The following is a 21,885-nucleotide window of genomic DNA, read 5'->3' as shown; positions in this document are numbered from 1 at the left end:
GGAGATAGCAGGGGTTTATGTAGGTACCCTGATGATTGTGAGTACATACAGTCTAGCTAGGTATCTTCGAGGACATGACAACATCAGAGATATTCGCAGTGAGAAGTGGTGTAATTTATTTTCCAGAATATGTACTTTAGTACAGTGTATTAAATTAATAAATAACATGTATAACGTTGCAATTTTACTGGCACACGTTAGCACAGCAGCCGAAGTGCAAAAGGACTGAAACCAAGTGATTCTTTAGTTACAGATATCAATAGAAAAATCTGTGTACGAGAATTAAAATAATAAAGTTTCTGACGCCGCTCAAAGCCAGGAGATAACCTGTCTCTCTCTACCGGAGCCTGGAATGACATCCTTTTTCACTCTGCGTCAGTGACTTTTTACCGGCATCATGTGGTTTCTGGGAATTCTCTGCTAGAAACTATTCAGGTTCAACCTACATGTTTACAGCAAGTTTTTGCAAGTTAATATTATTATTATTTTAAAATTTACAACTAAACTGAAATTTTTTTTTTTTATAAAATCTTTGATATCAACTTGACTAAATACATTGTATGGTTTGAATTTAGTTTGCTTCTAAAGTTTATAATATAGAAGAATTTTAACACTAAAGATTAATGCTGATCGAAATAATATTTCAACATAATAATTATGTTGAAATTAAAAAATGATATTAATTATTTTATCTAAGGCTTGCTTTAAGGCGAAGTCTTCACTGAGCCTTTTTTAAATAGGCACCTAGCGGAAAAATACGAAGCTTGCAATTTGAGACATTTTTTTGATAATTTACAATTTCAACTGTATTAATGAATAAATATGTATCTGAAAACATTAAAAATAAAAAAAAAATTATTTTAAGTCAAAGACAAACTTACAATAGTAAATAATGTAATAAAATGTGAATTTGTTCTATCGATCCGCACCCTATTATTACATGTATTTTATGGTCATATTTATTATTAAAAGTTAGTTTATCAAGTTTTCTAAGCATCACCTAAGCGATTTTTGACAAATTCATAGTTTTAATATTTTTTATATCTATTTTAAAAAACATCGATTTTTATAAAAAATATAAATGTGTATAACTTGAAATCCTTTTTATTTATATTAATATAAACATTTTATTTATATTTATAAAAATAATTGATTTGATATAAATAAAAAGGATTTCAAGTTATACACATTTATATTTTTTATAAAAATCGATGTTTTTTAAAATAGATATAAAAATATTAAAACTATGAATTTGTCAAAAATCGCTTAGGTGATGCTTAGAAAACTTAATAAACTAAATATTAATATTAAATATGACCATAAAATATATGTAATAATAGGGTGCGGACCGATAGAACAAATTCACATTTTATTACATTTTTTACAATTGTAAGTTTGTCTTTGACTTAAAATAAAAAATATTTTTATTTTTAATGTTTTCAAATACATATTTATACATTATTACAGTTGAAATTGTAAATTATCAAAAAAATGTCTCAAATTGCAAGCTTCGTATTTTTCCGCTAGGTGCCTCTTTAAAAAAGGCTCAATGAAGACTTCGCCTTAAGCTATACCTAACTAATCATCAAATATTTATTGGCTTTACAATAGTTATGGAATGCTTTTATACCGATTTTGGGATTAAATTATAAAAAATAGTGATACTAGATTTTAGTAGACTTACTTCTTGAACTAATGTATGGAAAAATGCAGGAATTTCTATTTTAAATAGTTCAACTCAACTTTAGCTATAAATTTTTAAAAGGGTGACTTTAATTTTTTTATGTGCTAGAAAATTCCTATGCTCCGTAGTTAGCCCTGCTCATACCTATCTATGAGTCAGCTTAATAATGACCCTGGCCTCTTTAAGGTTCTGGAGGAGATTTCCCTAAGGGATGACACTTTTTAAGGATCGACAACTAGATTAGATGCAAATAAGAGGGATTTATGTTGAAAAAATATTTATTATCTGATAAAATCAACGTTTTTTTGAATAGAATAAAAAAAAAAAAATTTAAATAAACTGTTTGCTTTAGTGTAAACAACTCATCATAAAACATATTCAACCAAAAAGTAGATAAATAAATATTACTACCATACTGGTAAAATAATATTCACAAGATGAAGAATATGACATGATAATATACCTTAATAATTATACCAGTATAATTGAAAGGTAATAATTTATAGTTAAAGATTTTAAAAAAGTACCTACTTATTTCTTTTCTCAATGTGCTTATTATCAAAAAAAGGCAATATTTTTATATTGTAATGAATACTTGTGAATGAAAAAAAATATATTTACTCAGTTATTGGGTCTGCTGAGTAAAAATTGTTCACATAGATAGTCTTTACTGAAATAGCATTACAAATGATTTTTTACCAGACATGAGATTGCAACCCACACCCATGAGTTCAGATACAGGCTGAACTACTACTAAAAAATTAGGCATACATATTACACGGAGAACACCAAAAATACAATATTCATTTTTGATAAAAACTGCAGTTTTAGTTGGCATGGCAATTGGATGACATAGATACTAATATAGTGCAATAATCAAGAAGTTGCATTTGTCGTTTTATTACCGATTCAATAAGTCAATAACATTTGTGGATAAGAACACAAGTTAAATGCTGTTAGGAAAATGTTATATTACAAACAATGGAAAACACACACAAGCCAGACTTGTGATTAATTAAAAAAAAAAAATTATTGCCCTCACCTCGTCTCATTTTTGTGGCCCTAATACTAGCACTAATACTAGTCCGTGGACCAAAAACAGATTTTAAACATAAATATTCAATGAAATTGGTTTGTAATGAATTATGACAATTACCTGTCATCCACTTGCAATTTCATTTATTGGACACCAATTTAACGTGTACATAAAATTCTACATAATAAAATCGAAATATTTCTTAATTAATACAATAAGACCACCAGAGTTTTTAGTGGGTAATTCATTTTTAAGAAAATCGTCTGTTAAATAATTTAACACTTACATATAATTATTACGATTACACAATAATAATTTAAAGTTGGAGGGAGGTATCTGGTTTAGAATCTGATCTAATACCAATGTAATTCTTACTTACTCTCTAATTATAATATATTATATTATAGACTAAAAAAATAAATAGGTGTATACTAATTCAACGAAAACAAACAAAATTAATATAAAAGTAATGTGATAAGCTATTGCTAATTATACTTACTCGTATGTATAAATATGGATCTCAATAATCTTCGGCCTTAACATTAAAAACTAATTTTACTGAAATAGTGTATAAAAAATAAGTATTTTTATGCCCACTACTCCACATTTAACTACAACGACATACATTATCACAATCTAACTGATAAATGAATCTCTGTTACCTGAAATCATCTAGATTCTAGATAGAGATTTATTAATTGCATAATTCTATGTAAGTACATTTCACAAAGTTTTAATAAATTCGTCTTGTCTTAATTAATTATTTTACTTGCATTTAAAAAATTAATTACGTGGATTGATTTTTAATCATTTAACTCTTTACATTCAATGTTTTTTAAACAAACAATCGTCATACATAAATAACAAAACACTTATAGACACTCAATAAATTAGTTTGTAATTATATAAACACTTTTTTTTAAATAAGCACTAAAGAAAGCATATAAATTGTATTATTTGTGTAAATGTAAAGTAATGTGGAGAAGTGCCGGTTCAAATCCCATGACATGACATAAAACACATCTATTCAAATCCAAAGTGAGGATGCAGTGGGTTATGAATGACTAAAAGCCAAAAAGTATGTTACTGTAAACCTCACTTTGTGGAACCTCATATGCTATCCAATAATTTATTTAATTTTTAACCTTTATTTGCAAAGAAAATTAATTAAGTACTTATTATAAAGGAGCGTGTCATAAACTTTTACAAACTATCATTTATGACACATCACAAATACATTTTCTCGTGTCTCAGATATTGTTTTCTCACTAAATCTACATAAGCAGATTCAAAATCACTCACAAAATCAGAAAAAAGTCAAATGAAATTCACATAAATTTTCGATTTTAAAAAGATCAGTTATTTTTTACAGCACAAAATTGCCACACGCTCATTGGGCTTCCAAACAAATCCAGCTGTGTTAGGTCATGCTGACGCTCCTTAGTTATATAATCGGTGAATAAATATTTCCTATCATACGGGTAACCCTCTTTTATTGCGACCCCGGTGAGTGCGAATTCATTATATTGCGACTGATTTTTAATAAATTTTTTGTGCTGTAATTATTTCATAATGTGCCACATGCCAGGAATCAGGATCAGATGATTTGACAGTTATCGACAAATCCATGCAGAGTAAACTAAGTACCTACATAGATATTTTTTGCAACATTGAACAAAATTAATGTTATTTTATCAGTTTACTGCAAATTTATATAACTTTTAATTTATCTATTATGACTGCTATTAATTTTAATAAGTTTATTAAAAAAGGGTTTCAATAATTTAAATTGTTTTGTTTTTTAAATCATCTGTTGATTGCGAAATTTCGCTTATCACGACTGTGTCGAAAACATATCCCCCGCAATCAACGGAGAGGGGGGAGGGTTATCTGTACTGTTTAATAATTAATCGACAGCTGGCGGAAACATGCATGACATATGCTGTGTTTCAAAATAATTTTCAGTGTACATTAACGTAAATTAAAATTTATTTGAATAAAAATGCCATATTTTTGCTTGTGCTGATAAAATTAATTTTAAATAACAAAATATGAGTATTTAAATTTATAATTAACTATTAATTGTTCCATAAACGATTTCAGGGGTAATACAAAAGAAACGGTTAAGGGCAAATTTCTATTTGGTAGGGTTCGTATTGAAGGAGTACTAAGGAACTGTACATTGATTTATGTGATTCGAATAATTTTTTGACAATTTTAAACGACATCTTTTATGTTTTTTACAATACTGTGACGGTATTATGTTCCTGATGATGAACAATTCCAGTAACGTCTTCAGATATTTTGCTAGCTGTTTGGATATTCGAGGGACTGGTATCGCCATTTGATCGACATTTCACAAACAAAATAGATGCCCAAGCTATCAAGGCGGCAATACTCAGTATGAAATAACAGATGGCATACGCTTTGTACTGATCTCTAATGGACAACTCCAGTCCATAATCTGAAATGACAATAAGAGTCAGAAGGGATTGTAACACTGCCGCAAATAGTGTGTGACATTGGAGAATTGTCAAAAAACTATGCCACAATATTTAATTATTAAATTAGATTGTCATCACATACCTACATGCTATAATAGTATCTTACATTAAGTATAATTCAATTTTCAATTATCGTCAATTTGTTGATTACCATGGGAATGAATCGCGGATTTTTAGAACAAACTCTGGTGTTCCTCAAGGTTCAAATCTTGGCCCAATTTTGTTTTCAATATTTTTTGATGATATTGTCAAAGTTATAACCAATTCTTCTTGTTTGCTATTCGCAGATGATCTTAAACTTTTTCGAACTATTGAAACCCCATTATGAGATGCTATCTCGCAATGGTCTATCTTAAATAAACTTGAATTCGCTACCTCCAAATGTAATATTATTTCATTCAATCGTTCAAGGCACACCTTATTGTTCCCATACACATTGTCTGGTATAATATTGAGTAGGGTAACGGAGATAAAAGATTTGGGAGTATTGAATGATGCAAAGTTCACTTTCAATCAGCATATTCTTAACATCAGTACTAGATCTAGCAAAATGCTTGGTTTTGCTATGAGGGTTTCAAAATCAGTCGAAAACGTCCGAGTGCTACGTACATTATACGTATCATTTGTGTTGAGTATTCTTGAATATGCCAGCATTATTTGGAGTCCTAATAGGTTCATGCACACAATTAAGCTGGATCGAGTCCACAATAGATTTCTTAGATTTCTCTACTTAAGAACATACGGGTTCTTTCCTTATGATAATGACAATAAAATGAATTTCCTGACTCGTTTTCTTCTGGGTATGCTATCAATGCAATCCCTGTCTACCCGAAGAGTGATTGTTCTTTTAAAGCATTTCTTTTTACTTCTTCGTGGGTTCATTTACAATCCGCATATACTGGCAAATATTAATTTTCATGTTCCAACCAATATCACTCGCAGCTCCACGGTCTTCAAGATACCTCGTCGCAGGACAGATGTTATGTTTCATGATGCTGTGTATCGTGCAATTAGCTTATTTGATGGCACCATAAAGGTTGATTTGTTTTTTATTAATTATATAATGTTTGTAGACGTTTTAAATAGGATAAATTTATAATTGTATATATTATCATATTTCTTTAATATTTACACATGCTGTCTTTTCCACTTTCTTGTCATATTAGTTGTTATTTGTAATTAAGATATTTTTATATATTTGTATGTATTATGTATTATGGCGCATTGGCCAAAAGCTGTAATGCCGTAATACTCTTTTTTATAAATAAATAAATAAATAAATAAATAAAATACAACGCAATGCAATAATTCCAAAACCATTCGAAATCCTCTGCGGCGATCAAAATGACTGCTGTTAAACGGTTTAATCTTAATGTTTGTGTAATAAATTTAAAGTTATTGATGTCAGGGTTAAATATTCATTGGAATGCATTCTTTTTCGAGTGCAAGCACCAACTTTACCAGTATTATTTTTGTAATTTTATTTTCAATTGCAATCAAGGCACATGATCCGAATAAACATAAAATCCTGGTTAAAATGTCTATGGCAAAGTAAAATCTCGCATAATGAAAAATAAATAAGGACTAACTCTCTGATGTATTACGTACAAATGATGGTCTCAGACGAGTGACGCCTTTGCTTGTATACTATTCAATATAGGGCTGGAAAAAGTCTTCAGAGACTCCAAAATACAGACTATATAGGTCTTATTAAGCCATATAATTTTCAACACCTCAAATATGTCAATAAACGATGCATTTAGCACACTGAAAAGAAATGATCAAGTTTCCACTCAGAGAACAGATATATGTAGTATCTTTGGGGCTAGGGCAGTAGAGATAGCTTGTAGCAGACAGAGGGAAGTGGAAACATTTCCTGGAGCCGGTCAAGACCCACATTAGTATAACCCCATGTGGGTCTTGGCCCACCATATGATTAAATTGGAAGATCTTGCACATAATCAACAAAAAGGAGGGTTTACCTCTTTGTTGGGTGAGATTTCTCTCCACAGCAGTTGCATGTAGGATATAATTTGAAGATAGAATGCAGACGAAAACGCATACCAGATTGACCAGGCAAGAATATTTGGCCGCGTATACGCTGAACAAGCATGCTCCCAGAGAAGACGAAGTCCTCCAATCTGAAATATAAGTCATATTAATAATAAAAATTAATAAAACAAAGATGTGCGCGTGTTTGAACATGCACCTAACAGATTTTTTTTTTTTTTGTTAACATGATCTTACTCCCTACTTCATTTATCGTTTGTCAATTTATGGCTACGGCCGTATGTTGTAGCTTAGCCACTGGAAAATGCCAATAGAAATGGTGTATTTCAAAAAAATACTACCTTATTCTTAGGTCAATAATTATTATAATGCAAACATTATTCGTAGAATGTTTATCACATTTGAATGGTCAAAGACATAGCTTATAATTAGTATTTTTAAAAGTATCTTTAAATGTGTAAATCTTGCCCATTTTTTCAATAATAAAATGCCTAATTCTTGTCAAATTTGGGATCACAGAGATTATCAATATAATTTTTTATTGTAAATATTTCACTATAATAATGTCAACATAAATTTTACTAATGGTTTTATAAATGCTTTTAAAAATTAAGAAACATAAAAAATCTTAACACCACTTCACATGGATGTACTGAAATATGACTATATTCTAAAACATTAGAGCGAGAGGTTTAAAAGAATACTATTTTATGTTATAAAAATACTTTATGCAGTCATCAAATATTTAAAATAAATATAAAGGATAATAAGGCTTCAAAATTATGTAAATAGATTATCTACAACGTTTAAGAAATGTCCAGGATCATGCTTTGAAAATAGCATAAAATCTCAATTTTGACATACGCTGAGCATGTCTGAGAAGAATAATATGCGTATGTATAACTTTTCATTGAATTTATTTACACAGCTGAATCCTTTCCTATGCATAAATAGGAATGTGGTGATGTGTAAACTGCTATTCATTTTTTTTTTATTTATACGTCATTTGTACCAATCCTCAACACCTCAATTAAGTTGCACTAATATTATGGTAGGTACTTGAGTATCATCTTGAAAATGTACCTACTCGAGTAATATCTTGAAAAATATATTTTCAAGGTAAATGCAAAATATAAACGACAAGTTGCCGCCAGTTGTTAGTATAATAAAACGGAGGTAATAAAATATTCAATTCCAATCATATTAGATTGATTTTATAGAAAATGTCAAACTTTAAAATGGCATTATCTTTAGGCAGTAATTCCACAAATAGGTATTTAGTGAGGAGTTATTGCCGATATTCACCATTAAAAATAACTAGGTAGGTAATGATTTATTTTTGTATTCATAAATTAATACAAATTATATCTGAATTGGTTGCTTAGCGGATGGGGTATCTGACAGGCGTGGATCTGGAACATCACGGTGGAAGTAAATACTGTGATCCACGTTAGGCAACAAAATAGCCCAAAATATGCTCAGAACCTGGGCTAGAGGACAAAAAGTATTCTGCATTAGTTCTAGAAAAATTACCTATATTATTTGCTGTTCTGCACATAATAATCCAAAATAGAATAATAATCAATTGAATACGTGTATTAAATAAGGCTCTAAGTACCAAAAAGTAGTATTGCCTGTAGTTACAAAATACCGAGTCATTGCAGTAAAATTTCATGAAGCAGACCTTTTGAAAAATGTAGTTTTACAGTGTGAATTAATCACGGCAGCTTCTATAATTTTAGGTATTAAGAACTCGCAAGTGTCAACACACCATCGTCAGCTATTTTATATTGAATGTCGTTGACAACTGCAGTGCTACTTACACCATTATAAATAAAACACGCCAACGGACTTACAACGTCGACAGGTTTAATTATTTTGCTGTATTTTTTTGACTTGCTTGAGGCACTTAGACTATAGTTGAAGTTATTGGCGTTGGTATGTGGAACATTTTTCTATAAAAATGTCAGTTTTTATGTTTTTGGTACTTAGCGCCTTAATTAATACACATATTCAATTGGTTTAGAATCCCAAGTATTATTATTTTTTTTATTCAGAGCAGTATTACGGCAAAACAGTGATTGACTAATATGCCATAATACATAAATTACAATAATTATTGAACAAAGTAAAGAATAAAAGATGAAATAGAAAAAAATGGGTTTTAATTATCATACCTAGTCAATAAATATAAAACAACAACATAATAGAGTAATAGGTACAGAGAAAGTAAGCATTAGGAAAATTCATTTAATAAAAATAGTTATAAACATCATAACAACATCAAATCTGAAGAACACAGTAACAAGTAACATTGGAGGGAACATATTAACCATTAATTCTTAGCTAGTCATTGGAATCTGCTAGAAAGGCTATGGCAACTCATTTTCAGTATTATGACAAATTATTGCTATGCTGAGTAATAGAAAATTTAAAAAAAAATCAACTGCATTTAACCAAGAAAATATGTACTGTTTTCAAGACAGTTTACACAAACAGCAGTTGCAAAGATCAAAATACACAAATTCAGATTTGAATTGATACCACATCGACATGATTTTGTTTGAATTTAAGCAACTTACGTTTATTACCAAACCTAAAGAAGTAAATATTAGCTCGAAGGAGTACTAGTAAAGTAATTAATGTGGAGAATGGTTATTCTGAAATGGTATAATGGCCCTTGAATATAATTTGACTGTGTGACAAAGGATGCATGAACCATAAACAGTATTCAACAAAAAATTTACTGTTTTGGTTTTTGTTTACCTTACGTACAAAACCATGGTCGTATTATCACAAAGCTGTGATTTTCCATTATTTGTAACTGAGTTAGTACGTAAGCAAATATGTTTATGACCTACCACTTATATCTAATGTTCATAATTCTCATGTCCACAAAATGAAAATTATTCAACATAATATGCCTACCATCTAAAATCATCTAAAGCCATCTAGAATGTCTTTGACTTTATAACAAAAATATAAGAACCATGCCAGATAAGATATCAGATGAGTTGTATAAATTAAGGTCAATAATCTCTCAAATATAGTTAATTATGATTGTACAAAATCAAGTGTAACAATTGTGTAACTATTGAGTTTGATTTCCGTTGCGATAATAATGTGTGAACAGACAACAATAACTGGGATATTTAAATATATTGGTTGACCTGAAAAACTTAAACATCTTATGGAAAATACACTATATTTTTGCAAAATTGTATTTGAACAATCTCATCCAGTCTAAATCTAGTGGGCGTTCTGACAGGGTCTAATAATAATCTAGAATAATTCACCATGGCAGTGAAAGTTTGGAGAATTTGAATCTGGCAGCTGCCACTTTTTGACTGCCATTCAATACTCCATTTCACTTCTATTCACATTGCTTCATTAATTTCATCTTTGCTTTTGTATAGACCTGGAATATTTAAGTATGTATATGCGTTTTGCGTGTGCACGTTTTTAGAATAAATTTGGTCTCTACATAACGGCTGTTGTTATTTTTCATTTTTGCAATTTCAGTTGAGCGACCTAAACTCAAAAATTTTACATAGTATGGCGGAATTCACTTCTCATTCACCACACCTGTGGCATCATTGAATAATAAGTTGCCCACCACTCTAGACCACACATTCCCAACCTTTTTCGAGTCGTGACCCCATTTTATGAACGCATTGAAAATATTTTTTTCAGTAGAATATAATTTAATATAATTTTAATATTGAAATTGTAACTCGTTAGCTAACTAACTTAAGTTCGCTAAAAATATTAGTTAAAATAATAATATTCTGTGATATTGTTAATTTACATTCAAGCATTGGATGTAGATATCCAATGCTAGAGTTACAACACTAACTTTTTAAATAAACCGATACCGTGGGAACCTTGTAAAATTAGTATCTCCATCAATCATCAGCAGATAATTCAGAAAATAAAATATGCCGTAATTATAGATAAGAGAAATACTTTATCAACACTAACGCAAAATGTCAATTTTGTTGGATGGGCCTTGTCACACTACGGTGCGATTTCGTTAAAAATCAACATTCTTTCAATGTTTATTGTTTCAGACGGCGACCCCGCTTGGGATTGCAACTCATAGGTTGGAAACCCGTGGTCTAGACAATCGAGTTTCTACAATAATATTCGTAAATAGATAAAAATATATGACAAGTTGTACTCACTGGTAAATGTGATATAGTTAAGATCTCTAAGATTCAAAACCTCAAAGGACACAAGAAGTTGGGCACTCAATGCTGAAATAAACTTTCCCACCAAGGCAGCGGCCCTTGTCCAACTGGATACCTTTTCATAGTGCTCCTCATCTACCTATTAAACAAATGATAACAAGTTAAAATAAATCTTCAATTGACGACACCGCATAGTAGAGCAGAGACAGAGCCCCCTGCTTCTGAAGCTGCGGATTGCAGGTTTTGACCCCGCATCTAGCAAATTCACACATATAATATTATGTAGATACATAATTTTTGTTAGATTTAGACTATTATGTGAACATATCAGTATTTGAAAATAGACCATCATATATCTTACACTCACAAGTTGGATTTGCCGAACTTTATGACTTGTACGATGATTGTAACACAGTTCAATCAATGAAAATTAGAAGTAAGCTGGTTATATCACATAAACCGTATGAATGATAATGAACTGGTGATGAAAACAATGTTCCACAATTAATTCATGCGTAGGAGAGGAGACAGGCTAACCAACATTGGAAGACTGAGGTATTGGTGACTACCATAATGGTAACTTTGGATACAGACATGCGGGAGAGTTGGAGGAATCCAGGACTCTCTCCAGGTTGTCTACTACCGATAATGATGATGATAAGTCACACAATCAATCGTATTCCAAAAAGCAGTTTGACATGGTTGAAAGAAATAATGACACAAGTATTGTTATGTTTTGTAAAATCACCCACAGTGGCCGAGATGTTGAGCTAGATGAAAATATTTGCATGTTGTGATTTTAATGCATGTTTGCTACAGTGCAAGGATCCAATGGGTGAGGTAAATGTCTGACAACCAATCCTTGTAAAAAGTGTGTTCATTTTTTTCAACACAACACTTCATGAGGCTCAATAGAAGCCAAACAATCGCATAAGCACCCGGGCTTTGAGAAAATCACATCGATATATTGCCATCTCACTGGGAATCGAACCCTGGACCAAGAAGGCCTCCCCCACTCTATATAGTGACTTTTTGTGTCTTCCGTCTGATGAGAATAATTTCCATTGCTTAGCTTAACCAGGTTTAATAATGTCAATAAACGCATGGCATGTTCTAAATATTGTTTGTAATAGAATTAGTGACACAACAATGAAAAAGATAAGATATTACAAATTATCACAAATTTGAAAACTTCCATGCTTTTTCTAACAATTTTCATGAGCAGGTATTACCTTCTTAGATCGTCAATCTATATGAATACAAGAAGCGCTATTTATGATTATAGGTTACCTTTGCAAACATGTAGGTATAATAGCCAACTTCTGTAGCGATGAAGAGACCATAGAAGAATTGTGCTATTTGAAGCCATTCCGCACTGACTGTCCAGAGTTGAATAGCATAGATTATGACACCACACAAACCTAAAAATCAGAGGAAATATATTACTCGACAACATAATATAACAACAAACTCTGATATATACAATAAACAGTATGGTGTAACGGCAGGTACATGTTTTGCGTAATTACAGTGTTTTATTATAATATTATCTTCATTTTTATAAAAAAGTACCTACACTGTGTTTTCCATTACCAAGTTATTTTCAAAAAATCGCTTTATTGGTAATTACTGTTACCCAATGATACTACGTTGTATGGACTTGTATGAGATGATATATTATTGTGTTTGGGGAGTGCTTGGTCAAAGCCGTTCGATATATACGATGCTCGATTAACACCGCCGACAAACCAATACATAATGAGATGGAGTTCGGGGTGTTGCCCATGATCCTTTAGCTACCTACCTGGGATCATTTGACTAATCTCTGTCATGAACATATTAGCGAAATGTATGATTTTTTTTAATTTAACCCAACCATTTTGTTGTTTTGAAGGTTAGGAGGAATATGCAACCATCCTCCTAGCTCTTCATCTGTAATTAAGTATGTTGTAATGTAACAATCTTCAAAATAAAATAAATACGTCTACGGTGAGATCCCGAGACCCCGGAGCCTCCAACATCATAATCTTACGCATAACCGCTAGGCCATCGTGAGCCCTGGTCAATCGTCCCTATATAATATTGTATTTAATTGTAATTGGAAGGAATCCAAAGAATGTAATATGATTTCATTAAAAACTCCAGACCACCTAATAGAGAGAAATTATTAATCTCTGAGAGACATCAATAATTATATTTGAATGCATACCGCTTACGATTAGTAATAATCAACACATTTAATAATATAATATAATAATAATATGAAAAATAACTTCAATAAAAAATCTCAAATCAAGTGTTACAATCATAATTATGAATAAGATTGTAAAAGTTATCTATTCTTACAGTAAAAAATAAATTTTTCTAAACAAGAATATCACTGTCAATCATTGACATAGTAAAATTATATGATACAGCTTTTTAATATGTATGCCATAGATAAATAATTATTTTTTATATTATCTTATCTCCCTGAATGTAGATTTTATCCCTAATTATTAGTAAATCTTATTGATGACAACAAATTGACAACAGCACAAATTAATATGTTAATTTCTAAAAATCAAAATTAATAAAAACAAATTGAAAAATCTACTTAACTAGGTATTTATAGAAAAGTATTCTGTGTTAATTATTAGCACACATGTAATCATAATACATAATATTATGTATTTGGTAAATTTAGCTTTCTCTTAAGTATATATGTAGATACTTAGCAGTGGTGAAGACTCCTTATTAAGCGATTAGTAGGTGCTTACTTAAAAAATACCAGTGGCAGACTCAACAGCAAATGATTATTTAACATATTATACTCTGACATGTAAAGAAATGTGTTTAATGCTAGAAATAATGCAAATGGAGATGTATGTGTCGGCATGTTTAAATTACGCCCATAACATCTAGATAGGTATAATCCCAATGAAATCTGGATTATTCCAAGCATAATTGAGGAGTTAAAAAAGTACCTAAGTAAATATGAACTTTATGGAAAAACTAAGCATCTAGCCCAAGACTTCCCATAACTGAGAAAACGAAACTGTATGTTTGTAAAGACAGAATTGGATGAAAATAATAATCTGCCTATGGTGGTCTGGTTCTCCTGTTGTAAACATTTGGTTTGAAAGTCAGCTGTAATTATTTAAAATGAAAAGACAGAATATGAAGTATGAAACCTAATAATGTTTAATGTTTAGCGTGTCATATGCGTGTGTAATATGCATCTCAAAACATTAAAAAGAAAAATAATTATTGTTTCAAAGATAAACTTACAATTAAAGAAACAACTTTTATAAAACATGTGATCGCTGAAGAACTTAGATAGATATTATTTTATGGGTACTATCATTTCCCTCCATTTTGGTAAGAGAATTTCTCAACTGTCACTTTGTGTTTTGTTTTCTTTTTTTATCGTCTGTATTTGGGATGAAGGTGGATAATTAAGGCACCGGAATTGTGATGGAAGCGGCGAGTTTATTTACGTTTATTATACTATATGGTTACATTTTTAATAACTTAATTCTACGGAGGGCGAAATGTACGCGTTCGCGATTTTGCTGCTTGTCGCGATCTGCGCGCCATCTTGAGATTTTTTCCAACGAAACCGTCGTCGAAAAGAAAGCGACGTTGCAAATCTCCAACGGTTAACAAAATTTACGGCATTGCCGGCTGGGCTCTTTTATTATTATTTATTTTCGTAATCAGCGCTTTATTATTTGTTGGCTTTGATACCGATTCGGGCGTCTCCAGATACACAGAGACATCCCCAAATGGGGACCATACGGGGGTGTCACAAGCGCACCTCTCCGGAAAGGCCCGAATGGGGATCGGGCCAACTAAGGGCTGATTACGATAGCGTGTGTAACTGGACAGTGCGGCGGCTTGATAAGGGGTGGTTGCGTCTCTAGACGTTGAAGGATCGAAGCCCTCCCGGTACGTCGGCGGCTGGAGAGACTCGGATGCAGCACTGTAGCATAGTGGTTCGCGGTTCCCAGGCCTACCGTAAAGCTGCTGAGAGAGGAGGGCGTCGCGCCCAGCCCTCTCAACACCCTCGGACCGTCGGCAACCGGAGAGTTTCGGATGCAGCACTACGCCGCTTTGTGGGCGCAGTGGTTCGCGGCTCCCCATGTCTACCGTACGGGCGGATGCTGAGAGAGGACGTCGCACCCAGCCTTCCCAACAGCGACCGTCCGAAAATCAGTCAATCCCTCACGAAAATGCATACCGGCGCATTACTCGACCCCCTTTTTTTTTGCTCGCTTGCCCTGCCGCGGCTATCGAATTACACGCACTGCACTGATATTATACTAATATAATATGCAGAAAACTTAATTTAATACTTAAAATGGCTTTAGAGTTTATAAAAATAATTTTAAAAATATATCAGGGCCCGAAATGGACCGGAACGCCATTCTGCCTCATACAACCGCTCCGGGTTGTAAATTTTTTTACTTCGAGCACTGAAATAACTTATTATACATCGCTTCCAAACAAAAAACACTTAAAACTAACTAATCTATGATGCTAATGGCTGAGGATGCTGCTTGGCTGCTTTCCGCTGATGGAGGCTGCTTTGCTCAGCTGAAGAAGGCCGCTTTGTAGCTCTCTTCATCCTGGTGCATCTGGGCCAGGGCTGATTGCAAGGCTCACAGACACGCTGCTGTTGGCGAAGAGGGCTCAAGCGGCTGATGATGCAGGGCATTTGACGCCGTTTTCCCTCGTTGGAGCCAGGGTCTTGCCCGATACACTCGTCCGTGGGCCAAGTTCGCTGGCGGATGCAGTTGGTCGGGAGTACATCGGGAGCCCTGACTTGGCAATCCGGGTGTTTCTGCTCTTTTTTTCACTGGCTTGGCTTTGGCAGCATCCTCTTTCTACTGCTTTTTATTATACTTTGTTGAGCGCCACCAGAGGCAAGCCTCTGGATGTTTTTTTCCTCGCCGTTTCCTATTCCGGTGTTTGGATCTCAGGGTGTGTCCGGGTGAAAGAAATTTCACCTGCTTCTTGATTCCAGACGATCAAAATCAAGAAGCGTAGTCCACGTTGACTGGGGCCACATATCATTTCCCTACATTTTGGTAAGAGAATTTCTCAACTGTCACTTTGTGTTTTGTTTTCTTTTTTTATCGTCTGTATTTGGGATGAAGGTGGATAATTAAGGCACCGGAATTGTGATGGAAGCGGCGAGTTTATTTACGTTTATTATACTATATGGTTACATTTTTAATAACTTAATTCTACGGAGGGCGAAATGTACGCGTTCGCGATTTTGCTGCTTGTCGCGATCTGCGCGCCATCTTGTGATTTTTTCCAACGAAACCGTCGTCGAAAAGAAAGCGACGTTGCAAATCTCCAACGGTTAACAAAATTTACGGCATTGCCGGCTGGGCTCTTTTATTATTATTTATTTTTGTAATCAGCGCTTTATTATTTGTTGGCTTTGATACCGATTCGGGCGTCTCCAGACACACAAAGACATCCCCAAATGGGGACCATACGGGGGTGTCACAGTACCTATAATGTTCTAATGAAGTTTTTATTTAACTTCAAAAAAAAATTTCGATATTCATAATAATGTGTTTTAACTTGATATTTCTCCATTTAACTTCCGCAAGCGTGTTTACGCGCCCTAATTGTATATCAATTACACCAATTAACTAATTGCGGCACAGAAAGGTGTAGGTACTTATATCAAAATAAAGTTTTGAGTGGTCACAGTTTGCATTTTTTACTTAGCTTGCGTAACTGGCGACCAAGATATCACTTAAAATGTAAGAGTAGTACCTAAATAGAGATAAATTAAATAACTGACCAGAAACGATGATAAGTGGTTTATATTTCAAGTAATCGGTTACTAGAAATACAACCACCAGAAGTTATAGATATGAATAAGCCCCCACTGGATAAATATCCTTGTTCAGGGTTTCTTCTGTGATATTCCGCCATTCCCCCAGGATAAATTCGGAGACGTAGGGCTCGGATGGTCTCAATTCACGAAGCATGCCAAACGTGCAAAGCAACAACGACACTTTCACCCAATCCAACATTTTGAATTTTGCTGGTACCTTTGCAAAAAATCGCACTTCACGGGTCGCGGTTAGGTGCGATGTGCGAAATCCGAAAGCAGATTAAAGGCAACGCATAGTCCTTCATTATTGTGTTTGACATTGATAACATTGTCTCGTGTCCAAGATTTTGATCAATTATTATTACATTCTCTCGAAAAACACTATTCTAGGGCAATATAAAACATAGTATTACTTACCCAAGCGTTGTTGATGTGCATAACATCCTTTTCTATACGTAAAAACCGTGTGTGTATAAAGTTGAGCTAGTTTTACGTATATGACTTACGAGTCCGACGTAAAATATCAGGAGTTGTTATTAGTTAAGAACTGTCAATATTGACATCTACTTTTTGAAAATTGTGCAAAAAACCATAGACAATTTTGCGTGTGAAAACGTAGGCGAAAACCAGCAATTGTCTATGACTATAATCTCATAAGCAAAGATTTTGAGCACTGTAATTTATCCCTAAAATATTTTACAAAGGTAATTTGTTTTGTAGAAGCATGAAAAGTGAAGACCTAAAAGCCGTAAAAAGCGTAATTTTCAATTTAAAGACTTATTTTAAAAAAAATTATCTGCGGGTTATTCTAGTACAAAAGGCGACTGTCGACCGTTAACGTGCCGCGATAATATGTTAGTATTACGATTTATTACATTCATTTTGTATGGAAGTATTATTATAAATTGTAACAATCAGTTAGCCGTGTAATCAGTCGAAACTGTCTCTCTCTCGCTTATGCTCTAAATTTTCGCACTTTTTTTGCCATTTTCACACTAATTTTTACCAAGGGGCATTCCGTTAAAATATAGCATTTATTGCAACAATTAATACCAACTAATTGTAATAATTGTTACAATACCTGCTAATAATTCAATACAAACATACCCTAGTTAGCGGTTTTAGCGGATGTTTATTGTTGCCCATGATGAGACATTGAATGTTTTGTCCCGCAACATCCAAACTCCCCTGAATAATTTGTGTTTCATCGTAACAAAATAAATTAAGTACCTACCTATTAATTTTTCTTGTTCGTATGCTTGCCAGTAGCTTGATAATGAAAGGAGTTTTACCTACCAATAAAACTCTTAGTATTCATGTTGATTTTGAAGTCCTTGAGATAGGGTTTGCTCTTTCTTCTTCGCGTGAAGTTATATTTGCCTTTTTCTTATCGTTGGTCATTCCTCCGTTTTCATATACTGGTCATACCCGCGCGTCTATTTTTTATGTATAGAGTTTGGCATCACTTTGTCTTCATTATGATATGACTCAAGGAACCAGGTAGAAGTTACCTGGACTTCAAAGTCAACATGATAATAAGAGTTTTATTGGTAGGTAAAACTCCTTTCATTATTCGAATTTGACTTTGAAGTCATTGAGATATCTGTTTGTTATCACCTGTTGTTGGGTATGCCAAATTCCTGTATGTGACAATGATTCATTGACGAGGTATAGACCATCGTGACTTTCCATGTATATGGTTGAATAGAGAAGTTAATGGGTTCTTTTCCCCTTCTGATGGTGGTGTATCCATCGTTCTCTGGTAGTTGTCGTGAAATGTCGACTCACTACGCCAGTTACCTCTCTTTAAAATATCATATATTGGGTATATTTACAGTTTAAGGAAGCCACCACTGAGCGGACACTGCCTGGTGGTTCTTGTACCCCTGCTTCCAACAGTACTGACCTTATCCAATTCCCTAGAACTGTCCTGGTGGTTGGTTTTGGTGATCCTCTTGAAGATATAAATAATTCCGAAATATCCCTACCTTCCCTCTCCATGGGTTTGACATGCAGACGAGTTTCCGTAACCAGAATACTGGGTCGATGTTTTGACACGTCGTGGAAGCGCTTAGCTTCCATTCCGATTGACGATGCTTGGCGGTATCTGTATTTGCGCCAAACATTCACCATACAATTATGTGGTCACTTTTTTCCACTAATCCATTGTCTACTATTACTGAGTAGTGTGAGGTCATGAACCCTTCGTCCCGATGCGAGAAGCAGCCGAGTAGGTAGCTGTCCTACGAGAGGTTTCGAATAGGTTGTACTCCACCGGTGTTGTTTTCTTAAGATGATCTACCACTCGTCCTGGATCCCAAACCGGTGGTTTGACGGGTTTCGTTTTGTTTACCGAAATTGCCTGTAACATATTGTGTTGTACTACCACGTTGATGCTGATATCTACAATGATAATCGGTTTGCAAAATGTGGCTATGGCTGACTTATGCACCAGGATGGTTATGTACGACAAACCCTCCATGTTGTGCATGTAGCTTAGGTATCTGGCCAATTCCATTGGTTGAGGGCTATTATGATCCATTAGGTTCATGTTACCCATGTCATTGTCTTCCATTTGTTCCATGCTGGTTTATAAGTTTTTAGAGTCGAAGGCCGCCATCTGGAAGTAAGAAGTGTCCTTTCTTCCACCATTCAATTTGATGTTATTTCCACCCCACCCGAAATTATCCATAGTTAAAGGGACAGGTCCCGGGTCCTTGGAGGTGGACGGTTGGTCTCCATACCTACTAGTGTCGTAAATGTAGGTGAGACATTGTATAAGGAGGTACTATCGCCCTTTTTCGTAAGTCCACTCCCCAAAAGCATTGTTTCCAGCTCGGTGCCACTAGGCCTCGTGAAAGTATGTTTGGTGGGGGAAATATCCACGCCAGTCTGAAGTCCTACACTCGGCTGAAGGCGTCGTGAAACAGCGCGCCACTGTCTGTAACGTCTCGTGACACATACGTTGCAATGACATGTGCTGTTTCGCTTGCGAATAAATCCACCTCGGGAACACCCCATCTTTGAAACAGGGGGGTGGTTGCGGTGTTGATGAGGTGCCATTCGGGAATGAGTTGTCTGCGGGAGAGATGATCTGCCACGCAGTTGTAATTTCTGCGGAAGTATTGTGCAGTAAACGTGATGTTGGCTTGACTGGTAAATACTAGTATCTGTCGGCATAGGTTTGGGAGGGTGAGAGATTTTGTATCGCCCTCGTTGTTGATGTATGCCACCACTGTTTTATTGTTTGTCTGCAGAAGCAGATCTGATCCTATGATTGATTGTATCTGAGATTGAATTGCAAACATCTCCTTCCTGTTGGAATGCCATGCCATGCTAACTGGTCTTGTTTCCACGTACCTGATAAGGGGTGTTCATTCAGTTGGGCTCCCTAGCCTGTGTCAGCCGCGTCTGTCGTCAGGAAGTGATTGATGTGTGTCAACTCTGAGGAGCCTATCACCTGGAGCCACCACATGATGTCCTGTTAGGCCTGTGGTGGGATTGTCGTCTATTGGCGAGAATGGGACCTCGACAATTTTGATGACTGGAGCTTTGTAGCCGTCGGCAATGCAACCTTCCTCGTGGAGGTAGGATGCGAAGTTAAGTCGCCCCAGAAGGGATTGAAAATGTGCCTGCCTGAGTGACCAACTGCCTTTTTGTACCTGCATTATGTCAACTCTGAGGATCCTATCGCCTAGAGCCACCACATGATGTCCCGTTGGGCCTGTGGTGGGATTGTCATCGATTGGCGAGGATGGGACCTCAACCATATTGATGAATGGAGCGTTGTAACCGTCGGCAATGCAACCTTCCTCGTGGAGATAGGATGTGAAGTTGAGTCGCCCCAGAAAGGATTGGATATGTGCCTGTCTGGGGGACCAACTGCCTTTTTGTACCTGCATTAGCAGAATACTTCTCCGGCGACAGAAACCTCCGCTTGTTGTGTGTGTCCTACGTGATGTCCAGGGACCCTCATTGTTGGCTTGGCTTCAGACAGGATCTTTTAATATTTATTAACCACCCTAAAGACTGTAGGAAGGTTATCCCGTATTCCACCTGAACCGAGACTGTTTCTCGGATTGGTTGGCTACTAAGAAGTCGTCTAGGTAAGTGAATATTCTCAGCCATTCTTTCGTAGGCGTTCGGCGACCCAATTGGTCAGGGATGCCAACATAATCGGAGCGGTTGGCAGCACGAACGGGAGTCACGTGAATTGTAGGAGCTCCCCTTGGTAGGCTAGTCGAACGAATCGACGATGTTGAGAAGCCATTGGTACCTGGAGGGACGCCTGGCTTGGATCTATTATTACTAGCCAGTCTTCTGTTTGTAAGACGGCTGGAACCTCGTAATGGTGAATTAGTTTGAATAGTAGGAACGTATTCAAACGCTTTCGGTTGAAAACAGGGCATAGGGCCCCGTCTTCTTTCTTGATCAGAAACAGGGTTGAGAGAAAAACTGGGGGTTTGACCCGCTTCTTCTAGAACCCCTGAGTTCTTTAAGTCCTCGATCTCGAGAGTGACCTCTGCTGATTGTTACGTTTGAAAATCTTTCCGTAAAAGTAAAGAAGGACTTACCAATGGTGGTATCCGCACAAAAGGTATGCGTGCTACGGCTATTAT

General features: G+C 34.7%; 1 protein-coding gene across 1 annotated transcript; it reads right to left on the bottom strand.

Annotated features, from left to right (window-relative positions):
• Positions 1-2,031: 2,031 nt before the first annotated feature.
• On the bottom strand, positions 2,032-17,821 carry LOC147067228 (uncharacterized). The gene is made up of 5 exons (XM_085954487.1): positions 17,684-17,821; positions 12,715-12,845; positions 11,419-11,563; positions 7,207-7,365; positions 2,032-5,184 (listed from the first exon to the last, which is right to left on the bottom strand). The coding sequence occupies exons 2-5, from the start codon at positions 12,724-12,726 to the stop codon at positions 4,961-4,963; spliced, it is 540 nt and encodes a 179-aa protein (XP_085810613.1). The 5' UTR covers positions 12,727-12,845; positions 17,684-17,821; the 3' UTR covers positions 2,032-4,960.
• Positions 17,822-21,885: the final 4,064 nt, after the last annotated feature.

This window comes from Rhyacophila brunnea, unplaced genomic scaffold (assembly GCF_057557595.1).
Source record: "Rhyacophila brunnea isolate RB1 unplaced genomic scaffold, BYU_Rbru_1.0 scaffold_4, whole genome shotgun sequence".
NCBI classification, from domain to species: domain Eukaryota; kingdom Metazoa; phylum Arthropoda; class Insecta; order Trichoptera; family Rhyacophilidae; genus Rhyacophila; species Rhyacophila brunnea.
Note: the sequence above shows the minus strand (reverse complement) of the source record. Positions and strands in the feature narration are given on the sequence as shown.